General features: G+C 34.1%; 2 protein-coding genes across 5 annotated transcripts in view; one reads left to right on the top strand and one right to left on the bottom strand.

Moving 5' to 3' along the window:
• RB1 (RB transcriptional corepressor 1) overlaps window positions 1-20,608 on the top strand; it is a 145,340-nt gene that overhangs the window by 81,539 nt on the left and 43,193 nt on the right. The window lies entirely within an intron of this gene.
• On the bottom strand, window positions 12,723-14,713 carry LPAR6 (lysophosphatidic acid receptor 6). Its single transcript, XM_025478327.3, has 2 exons — window positions 14,480-14,713; window positions 12,723-14,325 (listed from the first exon to the last, which is right to left on the bottom strand). Exon 2 carries the CDS (start codon window positions 14,026-14,028, stop codon window positions 12,991-12,993), a length of 1,038 nt encoding a protein of 345 aa, XP_025334112.1. The 5' UTR covers window positions 14,029-14,325; window positions 14,480-14,713; the 3' UTR covers window positions 12,723-12,990.

Raw genomic sequence — 20,608 nt, 5'->3', positions numbered from 1 at the left:
GATATGGGACATTATAAAAGGCAACAGTATAAATAGTTTAAGTGAGAAAATTATATATATTTTTTTTACCTTGAGTAACAAGGTTAAGTGTTTTGCCCAGAAGCTAGTTCGTTATAGGAAGGGGAGGAGGTAGGATTTGTGGACCAGTTCCTTTGTTCAGTGCACTGTCCTTATTGGTCTACTGAATCCTTTAGGAAGAAAAGATTTAAAAAAGACTTTATAAAAAAAGACCGGGATCCCTGGGTGGCGCAGCGGTTTGGCGCCTGCCTTTGGCCCAGGGCACGATCCTGGAGTCCCGGGATCGAATCCCACATCGGGCTCCCAGTGCATGGAGCCTGCTTCTCCCTCTGCCTGTGTCTCTGCCTCTCTCTCTCTCTCTCTCTCTCTCTCTCTGTGACTATCATAAATAAATAAAAATTAAAAAAAAAAAGACCAAGTTTTACTTTAAAAGAAAGTACTAGTGTGCATATGTGTTTGTTTCACACAACTCTCAGAAATGAGATTTTATTTTTTATTTATTTATTTATTTATTTATTTTTTAGAAATGAGATTTTAATATAATATATTTTTAGAATTCATATTAATGTATGGTTGATGAAATTAGGTATTTGGAGCAACAACTCAAGGAGATTGGAGATAAAAATGAATTGTAACACTAGGTCTGTTTTCATAGACTGAAATGTTAGAACTGAGTTTTCTCTCAGGAGTTAATAAGCGATCCCAGTATGCCTAAAGTCTTCTATAAGAATGAAAAAAGGTAGAGCCTGAAAAGGGAAAGTAAAGAAAGGCAATATTGTAGAATAAAATTTTTGATAGTATCTTTGTTTCCTGCTAGTGGACTATTTTAGAGAAAAATTTAAAAATACAGATATTCAGAAAAAGCACAAACAAAAATAAGGTTAGTAAATTAGTTTATATGAATATCCACTGAAATATGAATAGATGATTATTTAAAAAAGATCTAAGAATATAAGCTCAATTTAGTAAATTAATTCCATTTCTTCATAATTGTTGAGAATCAATGAGACATTAAAATGTTTTTTTATATGGCTTCTCATATGTTAAAAAACAATAAATGGAAAACCCTAAGTAACTGAGGTGTGACTATTATAAATTAATACAAGTCTTCTCCTGTACTAAATGCTGGTGTGAGCCTTGAGTTCTTGATCCAGATCTATTTATGGTTTTAAACATAAAACCTTTTCCTTATCTAAACCTTCACTCAAGTGCCTTCTAGTCTTGTATCCCATGTTTGACTATTTGGTCTATTCTTTTCTCTATGCATTTGCCTCCTTCTTTAATCTTTAGAACACTCTGACATACATGAGTAATGGTAGCATTACTGTGGAGGAGACTTGCCCATTCATGTCTTCCTTTCTCAACTCTCTTAACATCCATATTATATACATTTTCCTCGCTCATGAATTGGCACAAGGGACTAAAGAAATCTAGGGACATTAAAAAAAAAAAAAAATCAGCAACTCAGAAATGTCCCCAGGTGCAGCTCAAAGAAACTAGCTTTAGGCAGTGCTTTTAAAAAGCTCATCACTGGCTTAATTCTTTGGAATCTTTCCTGATCATCATACAGACCTCCATCAAAATGATCCTCACTTACACAGATAACATTTCAGTGTAGAAATCATAATAGTTAATACTTTTATATGTGTGCTGTTACAGGCACTGTTAAAAGTACTGAAAGGTGTTAGTTCCTTTACTTTGCAAACTCTGAAATAGATGCTGTCATTTTCACCAATTCACAGGTGAAGAAACCCAGGCACAGAGCAATTGAGAACCTTTTCCTTATAAGGTATAACTGAACTCCAGCATTATTAAATGTGCACCGTGTTTGTTGTTATACTGCAGGTAGAATTTGTTATGCTGCAGATCCACAAAACTAAGTTGATGGCAGAGCCAGAATTTTAACTCGGGCTGTCTGTGGTTCTAGAGACAGTGTTCTTAACCTCTGTGCTGCCTCATGGTATAGTTTACTGTTGGATATATGCAGTGTTGTGATTCGTTTCTTTATTCTTGCTTTATCTGTGTTTGTGTGTGTGTGTGTCTGTGTCACTATGCTGCAACAAGAGGAATCTGGGCTTTGGAACGACCAGATCTCAATAATTTTCACAGAAGGTAAATAATGCTATCCCTATTTTACAGATAAGAAAAGCTTATGTAACTTACTATGTAACTTGCTTTGGTGTGATTATGAACCCGTCATGTCTCTGCATCAGGTTTCCTTGTCTGTAAAATGAGGCTAATAGTATTTACCTTCAGAGTCACTGTGAGGAATAAATGAACACTTATGAAAATGGTGCATTTTATTTTTAAAGATTTATTTACTTAAGAGAGAGCACACAACCCACAAGCAGGGTGATTGGAGGGAGGGGCAGAGGGAGAAGGAGAAGCAGGCTCCCTGCTGAGCAGGGAGTCCACGCAGGGCTCAGAACCCAGGGATCATGACCTGAGCCAAAGGCAGACTCTTAACCAACTGAGCCACCCAGGCGCCCTGAGAATGGTACATTTTAAAAATAGAACAATTGTTAGTTCCCTTCATTCCCTTTCTTCTACTATGCATGATTTCTTAAGAACAGAGAACTGAGAATACAGTTAAACAGTATTGGATCTGTTTATCCTCACTTTCTAGAAGCATGTAGAACTTTTCTCCTGAGGCGCTCCCCTCCCCCATTGCCTTTTCAAAATGGAAAAATTCAGGGGGAAAAAGGTGTAACTGAACTCCAGCATTGTTAAATGTGGGCAGTGTTCACTGTAATATCGCAGTTGGAATTTGTTATATTGCTTTAGGTATGAATCATGTCAGTAATTACCTGAGGGCAGTGTTAGTTCATTATTCAAGTGCAAACAAGAAGGGAGATAGCAATTGTAGAAGAATAACTCAGAAAGATCCTCTTTGCTTTGTTATTTTTTTTTTATTTTTTTATTTTTTTATTTTTTTTGATCCTCTTTGCTTATTAACTTGTGGAAATGGAAGCATTTGTACTCCTGTTCAGAGGGTCTTCTGCAAGGTCATGATGTTAGGAAATTGCTTGAACATAATCTTAGAATTTCAGTCTCTGAACTTGTTTGTAGTTATGGCCTGACTGTAATAGTGAGGAACAGTTCAGGAATCTAGATGTGAAAGAAACAAAAAGTAGAGGTATTTTATGAAATATCTATTTTAAGAAAAAAATGTTTAAAGATTTCATTTATTAATTGAAGCACAAGTGAGGGGAGTAGCAGAAGGAGAGGGAGAGGCATGCTCCCCACCGAGCAGGGAGCCCCATGCAGGGCTCAATCCCAGGACCCCAGGATCATGACCTGAACTGAAGGCAGATGATACTTAACTGACGGGTGCCTCGAGATACTTATTTTAATCAATATAATTTCTAAATTCCTCTAACAAAATAAGGCTATTACTAATGAGTTTAGTAAAATTTTAGAAACACTAGAGCAGTTGTTCCTAAGTCATTTAATAAGTTCAAATTCTTTTCATAATAAAATAAAACCAACTTTTTGATATTTATCTTTCCCAAATATTTATGTCATGTTCTTAAAACTCTGAACTGTCCCAACCTAGTCTGTTTCAAAATGCATGTCAGAGGCCCTTGGGTATGTGATTTTATTATTTTACTGATTGGTTCTTCATATTTTCTACTATTGGCAGAAATAGCCAAATATCTAAAGTATCTAAGATGTCTTCCTGTAAGTGTGGATTTAGAGCTGATAAGAAAATGTAGAATAGGAAACAGCTGGATTTATTTCTCTTTCAAAAAAACCTTTTGTTCTTCTTGCTTAAGTTTCAGTGTTTCTTGCCTCTGTTAAAATATAACATAATTTTTCCTTAAGATTTGATTATGCTCTTAAAAAATTCCTTAAAGACTAACAGAAATCTGTCTTGCTATCTTTTATTTAAGTTCATTTTTGGAGTTTAATATTTGGTCATTTTTATCTTTAATAAATTAATAAAAATTTGTTTGTTTTTATTAATATCTGATTATTATATTTATTCTTTCTATGTTTTAAGATAATTAAATTTTTAAATTTGCATATTAAGTAACACTATTATAACTAAAGTCTTGTCATTTTGGTTTTTTATTTTAAGCAGTAAAAATGAGAAAGATGGAAAAGTAAAATGATTCCTGTTTTACCAATACATGAATCCTAAACAAAAATGAACATAGGATTCCCTAATCCAGTACTGAACTCTTAGAAATATAAACTTGTTCTTAAAAATACAAACATTTGCATTATCTTTGTAATTAGGCATACTGGACACTTTCAGTAGTATGTACTCTTAAACCAGGATCTAACTCACATATTGAAACAAGGTTTTCTGAAAATGAACTTTCCACAGTCCAGTTTCAAGGGAAGAATAAATGGCTTGGGTGGATAGAGATTGCCATGATAATTCAAAAATGATATACCTGACCTTTTTAATTATTTCTGTGGGAACAACAACCACTTTTTCTATGATCTTTTACAGACAAACTATTTGTAATTGTCCCTTCCTATTTTTTATACATGTCCCTATTTTCCCTTCTTTTTATATCAAAATTATTTGTGTTTCAATCTAAATAAGTCTTGTAAGACCACAACACAAAATACAGCAATTTTTACCCAACAGTTTTGAATCCAGTTATTTTGGCCATCAGCAAAAATCACAAATGTGATATATGACCCAAAAGGTATAATTTTTAGTGCTGTTTTAATACTCATTTTTATTTAAATAAACTATTTCTTTTTTATCGAGTACTATTCATAAAATCCTTTCCCCTAGAAAGCCTAAATTTAGTCTAGTGTGAATATTTTACATTCATGTAATTAAATAAAAATTATTTTAAAATAAAGAACTGTAATAAATTGATTCATAGGTTTTTATGACCTGTTAAAATATGAGCTAACAATGATTAAATAGTTTAAGAGATTATCATTGTTTAAAGAAAAGTTATGTTATTCATAATGAAAGATTTGCTTTGTTTTGATGAAAAAGCCCTTTGCATATTATTTTTCAGCAGCAGTAAAAGAGTTTAAGTAGTATAACATTTTCTTGTGTAATTTACATTGTACAATTGCTTTTGAAAAATGGGAATATTTCTGGTTCAAACTAGCAAGCTAACCACACACCTTTACTTCCTTTCCTTCCTCAAAACCTCTCTAGAAGGTACAGAAAAGAAAAATAAAAAACACACGAGGGAGTGAAATCCTGCAATACTGAGACAATAAAGGAGAAAAATTATGGAGGGAAGTTGAGGGGTTGATTCAGCTCTGAGGATAAAAAGTAAATGAGGACTGTATTGAAAGATACAACAAAGTAGAGAAAACCACAGCTCTCCATACACACAGACAGGGAAGGGCTCTGGTGAAAGTGGGAGTCAGTCTCTAAGCTCAAAGTAGCAGATATAGAGAGTAAGGCAGTAATCAGGAGAGATTTTTAAAGTGCTGTCTGCCAGTAGCTCTTGAACTTGAGCATGCATCAAAATATCACCTGGAGGGCTTGTTAAAACACAGGTTACAGATTGCTGGGTGCAACCCCAAAGTTTCTAGGGTAGGGTCCAAGAATTTATATTTCTAACAGGTTTCCATGCAATGCTGATGCTACATTTTGAGAACACGGGTCCGTGAAGTATTTCAGCCAGTCCCCCACCTCAGTCCTATAGGAATCAGGAAAATGCGCATTCCTCTGTACTAATGAATTAGAAAAAGATGCCCCTCCGGATACAGCTTCCCTTGGAAGCAGAATTTATATGCAGAATTTATGCTGAAGCCCTGTGCTTTTATGCAGTGCACAAACTATAAGGTACATGCCTGGCCCCACCCCAACTGTTGTACACACACACACACACACACACACACACACACAGTACCTATAGCTTCCTGCTTGGTCTGTAAGAAAAGCAGACAGAAAATGAGGTAAATCTATAAATAAGGTAAATCTATAGACTTCTATAACATTTGAATAAAAAAATGGGACAGGAAAAGTACTTCTGCTTAAGAAGAAAATGCATCAAACCACTTTGTTGCAAGCTTATATTGCCCTAATTTTGGCATTTTTTGGATAACCTCAGTTTAATATCCATCCCCCAAAGAAATACAAGATTTAAAAAAAAATTTTTTTTCAGAACCTTTTTTTCAGAGACTTCCATTGGAAAGGGTTCATAGGTCCAAGCAGGATAAATGAATGTGGATACATATTGATGAAAAATTCAGAATTCAAAAGGTAATGAGAAAATTATAAAATTTCCAGCAAGAAAAAAGGAAGTTATTTACAGTGGAATAAGATCCAGATCAACATCAAAGTTCTTAGCAGGAGTAGTGGATGTCTGATAACTTAGAATTCTCAATCTAGCTTACATGTCAAACAGGAGGGTAAAATGAAACAATTCTCAGACATATAAGGGCTCAGAAGGTTTATCTCTTAACTATTCTTTTTGAAATAAAATTATTAGAGAATTTGATTTAGCAAAGTAAAAAAGAAATCCAAGAAAGGAGAAATTATGGTATCTAAGAAAGAGTGAAACAGGATTGCAGAGAGAAAAAAGTGGGAAAAATTCTAGGATACAACAGGCCTAGAAAATAGTTGCTCCAAAAGAGAAATCCATAGTTGCGTAAAGAATGTCTTGAATGCGGTGGTTTCCTTTAACAACTCTATAACCTCATCTAAAGGTGGGGGTTCAGTAAAGCAAGTTTAGGTAATAACTGCAGGAGTTGAATTCTTGTGTCAGAGTAGTATTGACAAAGGAAAATTTGCTTCCTTTCCTTGGGCTTTTGAAGAATGAGGAGAACCATACATAGGTTTGATGATAAAAGAGGCAGTCTTTATTTTCTTTACATTTTTGCGTGTAAAAATAGGACATTTATTGCAACTACATTGATAAATACCCAGAGTGAGTAGTGTATAAGCAAATATGTATTGGTTATTAAAAATTAATCTTCAGGGACACCTGGTGGCTCAGTCAGTTAAGTGGCCAGCTCTTGATTTTGGCTCAGGTCATAATCTCATGGTTTTGGGATCAAGTGTTGCGTGGGGCTCAACACTCAGGAGGGAGTCACTTGAACATTCTCTCTCTCTCCCTGTTCACTCTCACTGTCTCTCTCTGATAAATCTTTTTTAAAAAGCTTCAAATCACTGCATTGTATACCTGAAACTGTTAGAACACTGTATGTTAATGATACTGGAATTAAAATAAAAATAGTCAAAAGGAAAAAAATTAATATTTGGTCTGGTGGGCGAATCATATTTAACTTGTTCTTAACTCTAAGCCCTTTCCTTCCAATCCCTACCCCCTCTAGTTCAACCTATGTTAGATACTATAAAAAATACAAAGAGGTACAGAACATAATCCCTTTCCTCAAGGATCTTGATGTGTCAGGAAGATAAAAAAGATAACTAAAATGGGACGGACGCCTGGGTGGCTCAGCGGTTGAGCATCTGTCTTCGGCTTAGGGTGTGATCCTGGAATTCAGGAATTGAGTCCTGCCTCAGGCTCCCCTCACTGAGCCTGCTTCTCCCTCTGCCTAAGTCTCTGCTTTCTCTGTGTGTGTGTGTTTCTCAAGAATACATAAAATCTTTAAAATAAAAAACAGTAAAAAAAAAAAAAAAGGGTACAGATAGTAGCATCATCAAAGATTTTGTTTACAAGTTGAACTGGCCCTTGGAGGATGAAAAGGATTTTTATCAGAGAAGAGGGGCAGAGTGAGTTTTATTGACTGGGTCGTGAGATAAAGCCCCCCCTCCCACTAGACTCATGTCCATCTTTTAATAGAACTCCAAGGGTCATTCATTCAACAGATGATCGAGAGCTCTTATGTGTTATGTACTAATGTGGATGTAGTTCTAGGTTGGTTTTTTTGTTTTTTTTTTTTCTTTCTCATTTTTGTTGGATTTAGTTTGTTGACTATGTGGAGCAAGAAGTGGCACATGCAGCCACAGACCACCCACCTGATTATGTAAAGTTTTATTGGAACACAGCCACACCCACTCACTTATGTATTGTCTGTGGTTGCTCTTGTACTGTAAGGCAGAGTTGAGAAGTTGCAACAGGCCTAACATACTCACTCTCTGACCCTTAAAGAAAAGGGTTTCTGATTTCTGGTGTACAACATTAACGTGCTCCCCAAAGCCTCACGCTCAGATAAGTGTCATAACCTTCAGTATCCTCTCTGTGTTGTTCCTCACTCCTATTCCTTGCTATTTGGTTTATCTTATGTTTCTTTTGGTAAAAATAAGCAAATATACATTTGCCTTTTTATTTTGCTTTTTGTTATACCAGAGACAGCATACCAAACGTATTCTCTTACACTACTTTTTTCACTTATGGAAATCTCTCCATATCAGTTCATAGAGCTCTTTCTCTTTCTCATTCTTTATCACGGCTTCATGCCACTACATTGTATATGTGCCGCAGTGTATTCAACCAGTCTCCTCTGCATGGACTTCTAGTTTCCAATAGTTATAGTTTCAAATAGTGCTGTACCTTGTATGTATGTTTTTACATTAGTAAAATTATGTTTTCCAAGCAAACAACTAGAAATGAGAATCCTGGCTCAAAGAGTGAATGTGTGTGCGTCCGTGTGTGTGTGTGTGTGTGTGTGTGAGAGAGAGAGAGAGAGAGAGAGAGAGAGAGAGAGAGAGAGGGATTGCCAGATTCCTGTCCTTGAGGATCATACCATTTTCTGCTCCCATCAGCAGTGTATGAATGTACCAATTTCTCCACAAGGGAGAAGTGGTTTAATTTTACAAAGTGATGACATTAAAATATATCTTTCATCTTTCATCAGCATCATTTCAAAAAAGAAAGGCCATTTGAATGAGAGAGAACATAAAGGATCAGAACAGCTCTTTAAGTTTAAATTGAATAAATATATTTCTTATTATGATTGTTTTCTTTTGATGAAGACAAATGCATCTCTACCCTGTAATCAGAGGAATCTTTTTGAAATGCAAATCTGATCTTGTCTCTCTTAACTGGAAATCCTTCAGTGTTTTCCACATCTCTTCGGATCTTAACATGGTCTTATTATGGCCTATGAGTACATGTAACGTCTCAGCCCTATGTCTCCAGCCACTTTGGCTTTTAGTTCTTTCAGTGTACGACATTCTCATTCCACGTTCAAGGGTCTTTGCATGTGCTACCTCCCTTGCCATACTTAAAAAAAAGAGATGAGTCAAAAACAAACAACCTCAAGTTCTTATCCTGGCTCTACCTTAACTTGTTATATGACCTTATACAAGTTACTTGGTTTTTTAATTCTTCAGTTAAGAAGACCTATAGGCTCTTTCAGTTTTAAATTGTGTATTTACCAGAAGTCATTTTGATGGGAAGGTTAATAGAACTCAGCATATTCACCCTGTGGCTTTAACTATAACTTGGCTTTAAGTAAAGAAACACACTTGTTTCTCATTCTTAGGTTTTACTTAAATTTTAATTATTTCCAAAAATCACTTGATGGGTTGACTGTATATGAGTAAATAAGATTGAAGTTTGAAAAGTGATTATTAAGTTCATGAATTATCTCTGCTTCTGGGGTCCTGTGACTTGGATTCTGTTTTTGTCACTGCTTTTAGCACTTTAACCACAGTGTGATGAGGATAATTTTGTATCCTTTTAAGGAATTATTGGACTAAATCTTTTTTGAGAGCAGGAGGAATGGGAAAGACTTAATAGAGAAGTTGGTCTGGAGTTAATTTCATACTGTTTTATTATCTTGATCTGTTGCCCTGTTTAATTGATCATTCTTTGTATTTTTGTAAAATTGACTGTCAGAAGATGGGTAGCAGATATCAGGTAAAAAAATTGAAGAAAGATTAAATAGGTAATGAAGAATTAGTGATTTTAGGAGAGTGTATATGTTGATCTCTGGAAAATGTTGCTAATTAAGTAATCTTGTCAACCATTAAATACTCTGGTCTATTTAAAGATATTTTGTGTGCTTAAGTTTGTCCATTAGTTCCTTTTAATTTAGGATTAATTTCTTGGAAATCATGTTATAAATGGATAATTTGATTTCCAGACCAGCCCAAAAGAGCTTTTTAAAAACCTCTTACCTTAGGATTATGCTAAGATTAATCTAGTAGTAAGCACTGTTTTTTTTTTTTCTTTTTAAAAGATTTTGTTTATTTGAGAAAGAGCGTATAAGTTGGGGGAAGAGTTGAGGGAGAAACAGACTCCCCACTGAGCAGGGAACTCTATGCATGCGGGGGCTCCATCCCAGGACCCCAGGATCATGACCTGAGCTGAAGCCAGGCACTTAACCCACTGAGCCACCCAAGCGCCTACTAAGCACTGTTTATGAAATTTTCTATGTATTTATTCACAAGAGCACCAAGTTACATCTTAAGATCTTAAGAGCCCTTATTTGCATCTTGGGTTGGATTGATCTGTAAGTACTAAAATGTCTGGGTGTTAGGAGGTGGTAAGGATTCTGCTAGGCAATAGTAGTAACTTACTATATTACAAAAGATCAGGTATGTGGTTCATTCATTAGGGGCCCAAAATTACAGAACCAAAAAGCAATTGCTTTAGATATGAGTCAGGAATTAAATGTTTCTCAGTTGGGGATGAGAAGTTTGCTGAAAATCCATTTTATATTTTGTATTCCTCAACTAAGTGACTAATCTTTAAATACCAATATCAATAAGTTTCATACCTCAAATTTACTTTCAGTATTTTGAATGTACAATATAAAGTTAGAACTCCTTGAAGCAATGTCTTCAGTTTCTTTAAAGTTTTGTACATATTTTATGTACAGTACATAATTTTCATATATCCTTTTGGTAAATTAGTTATTTAGTTGTTTTTTTCTCAGAAAATGTCACTTCTGAGTTTAGAACCAATCATTAAGATCCTGGGGAGCTATTTTCCACACCTAAAAAATGTTCTCATCTTCTGTTCCTTTGAAGGGCATTAATGTGGAACAGAATACACCATCTACTCTTTTACAAAGATGTTAAAAACAGTTGGCATGGATTTTTGGGAGGCAGGGCTTGGTACTGTCACTTTAAAGTAATAAAAAGTAAAATTCTTAAGTCTAGTCATACAGGTCTTCTGGGGAAAGAAGAAAGAAAACTCTAAAGTATGTAATTTACTATAACGTACAATGCTAACAAAGGAAAATAACTTTAGTACACTTTCTGTCCATGTAGTTATGCTTTACCCAGGATTTGAAGCTCTAGAAAAGTAGTATTTGTTATGTTAGGTATCACATTGTGAAAAATCTTACAAAACTTTTGATTCATCTTTCTGTTGACGGGAGGGCAACAAAAATGTCTCCAGTAATAACAAATATCCAATGACTGTTTTGCTTGTATTTTAAAGTAATAGCCATGCCTTAAGATCTTGCTCACAGATCTTGAAGCCAAGGAAAGTTCTGAGAAATCTGTTATAAACTCTCAGCCCCTTTTTTTCCACAGCATTGTTAGTTGCTTTTCAAGACTGCTAGGTATATTTATTTTCTAAAGAGTAGTATCAAATAAAGGTATACTGAAGGGGCCAGTTGAAGACATTAAGGATATTTATTTTGCTTTTGGTTTATCTAAAGGATACCATAGCTACTTAAAGAAAACCTCCTAGTTATTTTTATTGGAAATGGATTGCTTATGTAGTAAATGACTATGATTTGTCTGAAATCATTATAGCCCAGACCCAGAGAACAGCAAAAATCAAATTTAAATCATAAGAGTATTTGCCAAAAGTTGTGCTCAGGATTTGAAAAATTAGATTGTAATAATCAAATATATTGAATCTAAATTTAATCCTATGTCATTTTTCTCAAATAAAAAGCATTCTTTTTTAGTTAACTTTGGAGAACTGCTTGAATTTGAAAGTATATATATATGCTGGAAAATGAAAAATTTTAGTGTAGTTGGTACTTAATTTCTACTAAATTATAGCTTAAATCAGTACCTTCTCTGTGTTTAAGAAAATGAAAATGTAGTTGTACTGAGCTTTTTTGGCCCTGTAGTTTTGCTGCTTTTTACATAAGGAACTATATTTTTACTTCATAAATTATTTTGACAGACATTAACATTTTGCCTCCTGGAAAATAATATTTTCTGCTGTTCAATATTTGCCTTTAAATGGTCAAAAGTGAGAAGGGAAGTAATATATTTATTGATCACTTTCTAAGCGCCAAGTCTTGTATTTCACTATCTGTGGTATTTCTGATTTAAAATACATATACAAGTTACTTATTGTGACAAAATATATCTTTAAAATGTATGTCCAAGTAGTATTTTTTTTTAATGTACCTAGCAAAACAGCATTTTGTTAGTTTCTTCCCTCTCAATTTTGGTGGCATAGATTATTTTGAAGTTGAGTGCTGTTATATGCAGAAAATGTATCAAAATAATAATTTTAAAGTATACATAGTTATATAGCATATGATTCTTAAGAATTGCTTACAAAGACAAAAGCCTAAATATTATCTGTAAGTGTAACTGCTTGAGATCCCCAAATACTGTTACTGTGTTATTTACAGAAGACATTTTTAGATGTTTTTTCAAAAAACACTCCAAAACACTTGTTATTTAAAGTTATTCTCCTTCCTCATTTACATTATAGCTCAAGAAACGTGATTACTAGTTTCAATTCAGGTTGAAATAGAAATTAGATATATGTTGAATAAAAATATTAAATACTTAAAGTGTTATAAATCATTTAGTTTAAAATTGCTAAGAAATTAAAAAACAGTACACATGGTTGCAACATGATTTAAATCATAGTCAGTTTAAAGCTTTGAACAAGTCTTTTAGGGGTTTTTTAATGAAGAGGAAGGTACAAGTCCAAATGGCTCAGAAAAATAAAATGGTATGTATACAAGAATAGAATACATTTTAATGCTTAACACATCAAATACAATTTTTTATACTATAACTTTAAAATGTCCACGTGTTTCTTTCAGAGGTGGAGAAATAGTTGTCCAAGAAAAAACTGTTCACAGTTGAAGGAACTTAGAGGTTCCCAGTGAAGTCCCAGTGGTTTTATTTCAGGCAGCTTATATTGTAGATTCATTGTCAGATATCTTACATTTTAAGGTCTGCAGACTATGTTGAATGAAGTTCTCTGTACTCTGAACTTCAGAGAATCTGAAGTCACTTCTTTTAGCAGACCAGTTTTTCATTTTTATTGAATTCTGAATTGTGTCCGACGTGAAGTAGTAAATTATAGGGTCAAAGCAACAGTTTGAAACAGCAATGCAAAGAGTGATTGGGTACATTGTCCTTACTGCTGCCACTGCTGAGCAATTAACAAATGTTTGTGTTCTCATTAGAGAATATAAAATAAGATTGATATTGTAAGGCACAAAACAGAAGCAGAATATGGCCAAATGTACAAAAATCATTTTTAAAACTTTAGTTTTATTTATTTTGCTTCTACTTAATGTAACAGGTTTATTTAAAGTTCTTAGCACCATACTAGAACAAGTTACGTTTAAAATTAGAGGAATAAAAAATCCCACTATTTCAATGAAAATTACAATCCTTGAGAGATATGTTTTCCATGTGGCTTCTGGAAATTTTTCAAAGCAGGCTGCTGTGGAATTGTTCTCCTGAATGTGGGTGGACTGAAAAAAAACTGCGGGCGCACTTCCTCCTATCACAGTTAGCCACACAGCAATGCATACGAGTTTTGCATTTCGTTTGGTTCTCAGAGTCTTTGACTTAAACGGGTGGACAATTGCCAGAAACCTATCCACACTTATACAGGTTAAGAACAGAATGCTTCCGTACATGTTGGTATAAAAGAGCATCACTGAGATTTTACAAAGTGGATCTCCGAATGGCCAATTCTGTGTTGCAAAGTAAAAAATCCTGAAGGGTAAAGTAAAAACAAAAAGCAAGTCTGACATTGCCAAGTTAATCATGTACGTTGTGGTTTCGTTTCGCACTTTGAGGGTGCAGATGAAAATGTATATGGCAACACAGTTGGATATTAACCCAAGCACAAACACCATACTAAACATGCACCCATACAAAGTGTACTTAAAGGAGTCGTCATAGGAGCAGCTGGAGCTGTTACTGCTTACCATCATAAAGGCACGGCCGCTCTACTGTATGGAAGTCCTTTGGTCACTGCAGCCTTTGGTATTCCGATTGTGCCGGCTTTATAACCTCCAGAGTATTTGCAGATTCTTTGTATCTTTGGGTGGTTTTAGAAATACTTCCTTTTTCTTTGAAATCTTGGTAAGAAACATGAAATTCGTTGTCACAGAGTTTCCACTTGGTCCTTCAACAGGCAAATCCTTTCTTCTAATCTCCAGAATATCCGTGAATCCAGGGTCTAGGTAACCGACGAACAACTTTTGAAAAATATAGTCCGTGAAGCCAACCTGTTGGATTATAAATGTAAAGAAAAGCTGGGTTCTGAGTTGGAAAAAAAAAAGTCTCTTTACACTCCAGAATATTTAAGCCAAAGGTAGCAATCTTTTTTTGCTTTCAGTGCAGTTTCAGAGACTTAAACATTCCCAGTTTGGTCTCACTTACTTCTTCTTTTAAATGAAGTTTTTCTTTTTGATATTCCAGCAGTGGATTCCAGATGGTGGTAAGCAGAAGAGTCTTTCAAAGTTTCTGAAATAAATTCCTAGGCGTGTTAGCTCTTGCTGGCTTGAAGCCTTTTCCTCCGTTGCCAGATGTATTGTGAGATGGGCTTTCTCTGAAGTAGAAAAGAAAGGCTTGCTAGATTTGTAGTATGACATCACAGGAAGAAGAGGCTGGGCTTGGACAAAGAAAGGTTTCAGCCCCGTTTGTTTACTGTGCCTTTAATCTGATAATGTGTCTGCTGGGAATATACCTAGGAGGCTTGCAAATGGTCACTGGCTATTCAGCTGAGCCTCTGCCCTTTAACTCTTTTTATGCAGAAATGCCTTCTAGGATGTTGACCACCTTTCCTTTCTTTTATTTCTTTCTATTTGGCAGTAAGAAATCAGTATTAAGCCTGTTTTTCTTTTATTTGATTGCTTTTGTGTTTGGAATATGACTTTTTAAGAAATAAAATGTAGCTGAGAGTGTATTTATAAATGGAAATTGTGGAATCTTTATATAGCATTTTTAAAAAAAAACTGTTTAATGACTTATGAAAAGAAGAAGCTTTAGGCGTAAAATAGACTTGACTGACCAGTGGTAATTTTGCCTCTTTGGCTTGTTTGCCATAATTGCTCCTCAAGATTTAATTGGTATGATTGTGAATGGCTCCAATCCTGCATCTCTTCAGTTTTTGATAAGCAATTTTCTAACATTCTTTCCTGTTTCCTATAAAATTGAGTTAATATTTTAGAGCACTTCCAATTTTTAAATTACTCACTTTCACCATAGAAATTCAATAATGTTCACGTTTGGTGTGCTATTAATCTTATTTACACACAGAACTAAATTGCATCTTTTTAAACAAATGTTTCTTTCCCCCTAAATTGATTAAAATCCGTTTTGGAGAATCAAAGTTATACTACTTGGCTAAATTTTAACTTCATAATTTTATGTTCATTACCCCCAGCCTGCCTCTTACCCATCTTAATATAATATTAACTATATATGGTTCACATTTTGTCTTCTATGAGTAATTTCGCAATATATTTATATTTAAGGGATACTCTCTTTTTTTTTTTTTTTTTTTTTAAGTCCAAAGAACTTGGAAGAATAAAATATGTGCAGGATGGTGGTAATTGAATATGGGTGTTACTTTCTTGAGGATTGAAGATGCCACAACCTCTGGACACATACATGTTTTTCTTGTTCTGAATTACCATTTTTCAGAAAAGGCTAGATCCAGTTATGGTTTACGGTTGCTAGTTTGATTCAGTTTGGCCAAAACTCTGTCTTTTGAAGTATCAATTAGGAAAGTTTAGAGCATTTAAGAGTGATTTGTTTTTCCTTCCTACATAACTAACTTAAGAGTAATATGTTTTATGCTGATTTTATACCTTTTTAATTATAAAATTAAGTTTAACAACTTTTGTTGTTCATTAATGAATGCCTGAATTGTATTCCTTTTTTATTGTTTTGACCGAGAAATTTATAATCAAATGACACCAAAAATGAGTATTATTTATAATCAACAAACTTAAACATTAAAGGGCTGAATTCTTTGTGTATTGCACTGGTATAGAAAAGAGGTAGAATGTGTAAGTGTTTGTATTAGAAGGCAGGTGAAGAGTAATGAAATAAGGAGTAGTTAATGAAGTGGTGAAGAGTAATGAAATAAGCTTGTATTCTTATTGGAGAAAAAATTTTTAGTATAGTTTCTTAGTAATCTATTACATCAGTCTGTTTAGTCATCATTAAATAATAAAATAAGCAGTCATATGTCCTGACCTTGTTTACTTCTGCTTTCATTTTGAATATGGCATTGTCTCAAACCAAGTGTTAAGAGCGTATCCTACGTCGGACTATTCTTCGGCATATTGATGTTGTTATTCATTCACTTAACTGTTCATTTCTAGATTTTCATGTTTGAGTTACTGGTGCTTATAGATCACTGTTTGTTGAATTAAGCTTTTTGTTATTAGTAGTATATTAATCAGTATGTGTTTATATTTCTAATTCTTACACAGTGTTTGACCCTTAGTAGATACTCTAATGTTTGCTAATGAATGAATCATAACATTAAACTACTTTCGTTGAAAGGGGTTTCTGCTGAGGGAAAGAGCAATAGTAGAGGGGCTTCAAAGAAGACCATTTAATGCTAGATTTTTCAAGGTATTTAATTTGACTTCTAATGAAGAAACCAAAGTGAAATTAGATACCTTGAAAATTCCTAGGTTAAGATTTGAGAAATATATAGTAACTGTTTACAAAGAGAGTTAAATAAGTATAGGGATTAGAGTATATTTAATAGGTGCTTTGTATTTGATAGCCTCAGACCAAACTATTACTCTAATACGCGATCTGAAAGTTAAGTTTGTGAATCAACTTTTTTCTTGAATGGGGTTTTCCGGGGAGAGGGTGTGTGTGTGAAATAACATGTACAACTGATTTGAAATTTAGTAAATCTCATTATGCAAGTCATCACTTTTCAAATTTTAATTTTATCAAGAAACCAGGTAAATAGCCAGCTAGCCTATAAAGTGGATCCTTTATTCACTACAATAATAGTATTTAGTTATGTAATTCATTTTTTATCATATTGAGAATATTCTGTTAGTTAACTATTAGAAGGTTAAGGATTCTGAGTTCTTGACTAAATTTCTACATAGCTGCAGCTATGATATTGAGGCAAGATATCTGACTTTTTTATGCCTGATTCAAAATAGTAGTTTGTTGAATGAATAAATAAATCCTTAGTGGACACCCACTATAAACAATTAATCTATAAAGTGTGCTCCTCAGTCTTCATTTTCTCTTCATTTTCATAGTATTTTCCAGCCTTGATAGCAATATCATTTTTATCTTGCCCCCTTTTAATTCTCACTGCTACCTTTCTGGGCTAACCCTGTCACTCTTACCTGTATGATTGTTGTAATGCCTTATCTTGTCTTCTTATTTCTAATCCCACCCTTTTCCATTTTACCCCTGCCAACCTGTCACAGATTGACTCATGAATGAATCAACTATTTTGTTCATTTATAGCCTTCTTCCAAAAAGAATATAAAGCAGACAATAATTTTAAAACTGTCGTAACTGGGGCACCTGGGTGGCTTAGTCGGTTAAGCGTTTGTCTTCAGCTCATGTCATGATTCCAGGGTTCTGGGATCCAGCCCCATGTTGGACTTTCTGCTCAGTGGGGAATCTGCTTCTCCCTCTCCCTCTGCCCCTCCCTCCATCACCCACTTGTGCTCATTTGTGCTCTCTCTCTCAAATGAATAGATGAAATGTTTAAAAAAAATTGTCATAACTGATGGAGTCAAGCATTTAAGATATTAGCATTTTATTTTATGTAAATGATACCTAAATTTAGAAGTTTAAAAAGTATAGAACAGTTAAAAAGTTTAAATGTAAGAAATGTGAGAGAAATTCTATACATTAATCATTTTCATTATTCTAAAAATTATTCATTTTGAACACAGTAAAAGTTTGCAAAAGGCAAAAGAAATCTTAAAACACAAATTCATAACACATTAGTAAAAGAATAAAAGCCAAGTGCTAGAGGGAAGAGAGAAGGGTGGGAAGGGGAACAATATGTGAAATAATGATGTTAGAAAAATCTGGACTAAGGGAAGCTGCTGCATTTGATACAAGGCAGAAAAAGAAAACCTGATGGGTTGTTGCTTTCATTTAATGAAAGAAAACATTCCAGAGTATCAAGGGAGAAACTTATCTTTATCTCAGCAATACATTGTGAATCTTTACACTTGAACCATTAAGCGACCACAGGAGGTTGTTTTCTAGTGGCGGAACATATGCCACTTCTCGGTGGCCGTCAGTTGAAGAGTACCCAAAGTCAAATGATAGTCCTGAGAAACGTAGATTGATAGATTATTAATATAATCCAAATAAATGTGGCGATTTTGTTATTGTTGAGGCAAGTTTGATCGTCTGTGCAAGGGATCTCTGCCTGAAGACCTTGACATCTCTGAAGCTCCTGTTTTATTCATTCCCCTGAGGACAGGGTCCATGGCTTTGATGAGATTCTGTGACTAAAAACGGGTAAGAGACCATGGATCTGAAGAAGTGAGGGATTAGCAAGTCTTGTAGTCTACTTCTCTGAAATATCTGGAAATCTCTGAAATACTTTGAAAGTTTTTCTCTGTGGATAGACTAGACGGAAAAAGACTATTAGTTGCTAGTGCAGGTTCCTTATGAATGATGTACACAATTGTGTATGTAGGCAATAAAATGTAAATCTATAATTTTCATTTTGATATAAGGAAGCGTGGAAGTGTTGTGTAAAGAGCACAGGCAAAGAATTAAGGGAAGCATGTTATGCAGTCATTTGACCTTCCTAAAATTCTGGCTCCTTGGTTCTCATTGAGGGGTTGGACTGCTAAGATGTCCCTTCCAGCTTCTGTATCTGATTCTGATTCTTTTAATACTTTAATTCTTTTAATATTTTAATATTTTGTTTTTTTTTTTTTTTTTTTAATATTTTAATATTTTGAATCTAGTTTAAGCTGCTAGATTTTTTTTTTTCGTTCTCAGGTATAACAAAGTAGAAATCACTTTTCATTTTTTATGTTTAAGGATTCCTAATTTTGAAAACAGATTATTTAAGAAATATATACAAGAAATAGTCTTTGCTTAAGCCAAGAGTCTCATAAGGAGAATTTTATTAACAGTTTGTTATACTATAAAGATCTAACATTGAAAAAAGACTTTATTTTGTGTTTTTTTTTTAAGATTTTATTTATTCATGAAAGACAGACATACTTTGTATTTCTGTAATATTCTTCTTCAAAAGATTTTTCTGGGGCGTGTAGTGGCTTAGTCACTAGAGCCTCTGACGCTTGATTTCAGCTCAGGTCATGATCTCAGAGTCCTGAGATTGGGCTCGGCCTCAGGCTCCACTTTCAGTGGGTAGTCTGCTTGAGATTCTCTCTCTCTCCCTCTGTCTCTGCACTTGCTCACTCTCTCTCTAAAATAAATAAATATTTTAAAATAAATAAGTAAAAGATTTTTTTCCAAAGCACAAATAGGATGCCTTGTTTATACTATAAAATTAAAACTCTGAAGTAATTTCTCATTAAAGATTTTGATGGCCATAATTGGAGTTGTACCTAAAGTAACATCAGGAATATGAGATTTGTAAAACAATTGAATGGGAAAGTGTGAAACTTAAACTGAAATAAAGTTGTTTAAATTTTTGAAAAAGTATGGAAAAAAATAAAGTGTGGAACAGTGAAATTTTAAATGTTAAGAAAAATACTCAGCTTGTTTTGAATGCAGCAAATATTTGTTGTAATGAGATGTGACTCTTGAATGTTCTCTTCCATCTCAAATTTATACTTATTAAAAAAGTCAGTTTTTTAATTTTAGAATCTTAAACCTATTAGGATACATTTTTTATTTAAATTCAGACATGAACAAAACTTTCAATTTGAGAAATGATCATTTGTAATTTATGCCAATAGATTACATTTTTAAAATAAATTGTATTTTAATTTATTCATGAGAGAAGAGAGAGAGAGAGGCAGAGACACAGGCAGAGGGAGAAGTAGTCTCCATTCAGGGACCCCAATGTGGGACAAAATCCTGGGATTCCAGGATCATGCCCCAAGCCAGAGGCAGATGCCCAGCCGCTGTGCCACCCAGGTGTCCCCAGACTATATTTTATATAAAAAGATTTTTGATTAAATAAGTTTCATATTTAACTTTTGCTTGATATAACTTTCCATCAGTATTGCAAACACTTAGCACTTTTTGTTACTCTTTACTAGAGTATGAGTCACCTACCCAAGTTGAAAGGGTTGAACCAGCTTGTAGTGTTGGGTGGAAGAAGAAAGATTTAAAGGGTGATGAATGATTATTTATAGCAAAGTAAAAGGGAATGGTGGTTGAAGCAGGTTCAAGCAAAGAGGGTAAAGGAAATTAAGAGGACCAGGAATGTTGTTGTGGTTTAAGACTTAAAACTTGAGTAAATATATTTATCACTGCCAACACATAAGTTGTCCTTTCTTCCTTTTTTCCTATCCCTGCCTACTCCCTACTCCTTCATCTTTGCCTTTTAAAATGTATCACATTTTT

Source organism: Canis lupus, chromosome 22, assembly GCF_003254725.2.
Source record: "Canis lupus dingo isolate Sandy chromosome 22, ASM325472v2, whole genome shotgun sequence".
NCBI classification, from domain to species: Eukaryota; Metazoa; Chordata; class Mammalia; order Carnivora; family Canidae; genus Canis; species Canis lupus.
This window is presented reverse-complemented; position numbering and strand designations above follow the sequence as displayed.

What these genes read in the sequence shown, in the direction of transcription:
- LPAR6 (XM_025478327.3), bottom strand. Translation starts at nt 14,028, where the DNA reads ATGATGGTAAGCAGTAACAGCTCCAGCTGCTCCTATGACGACTCCTTT.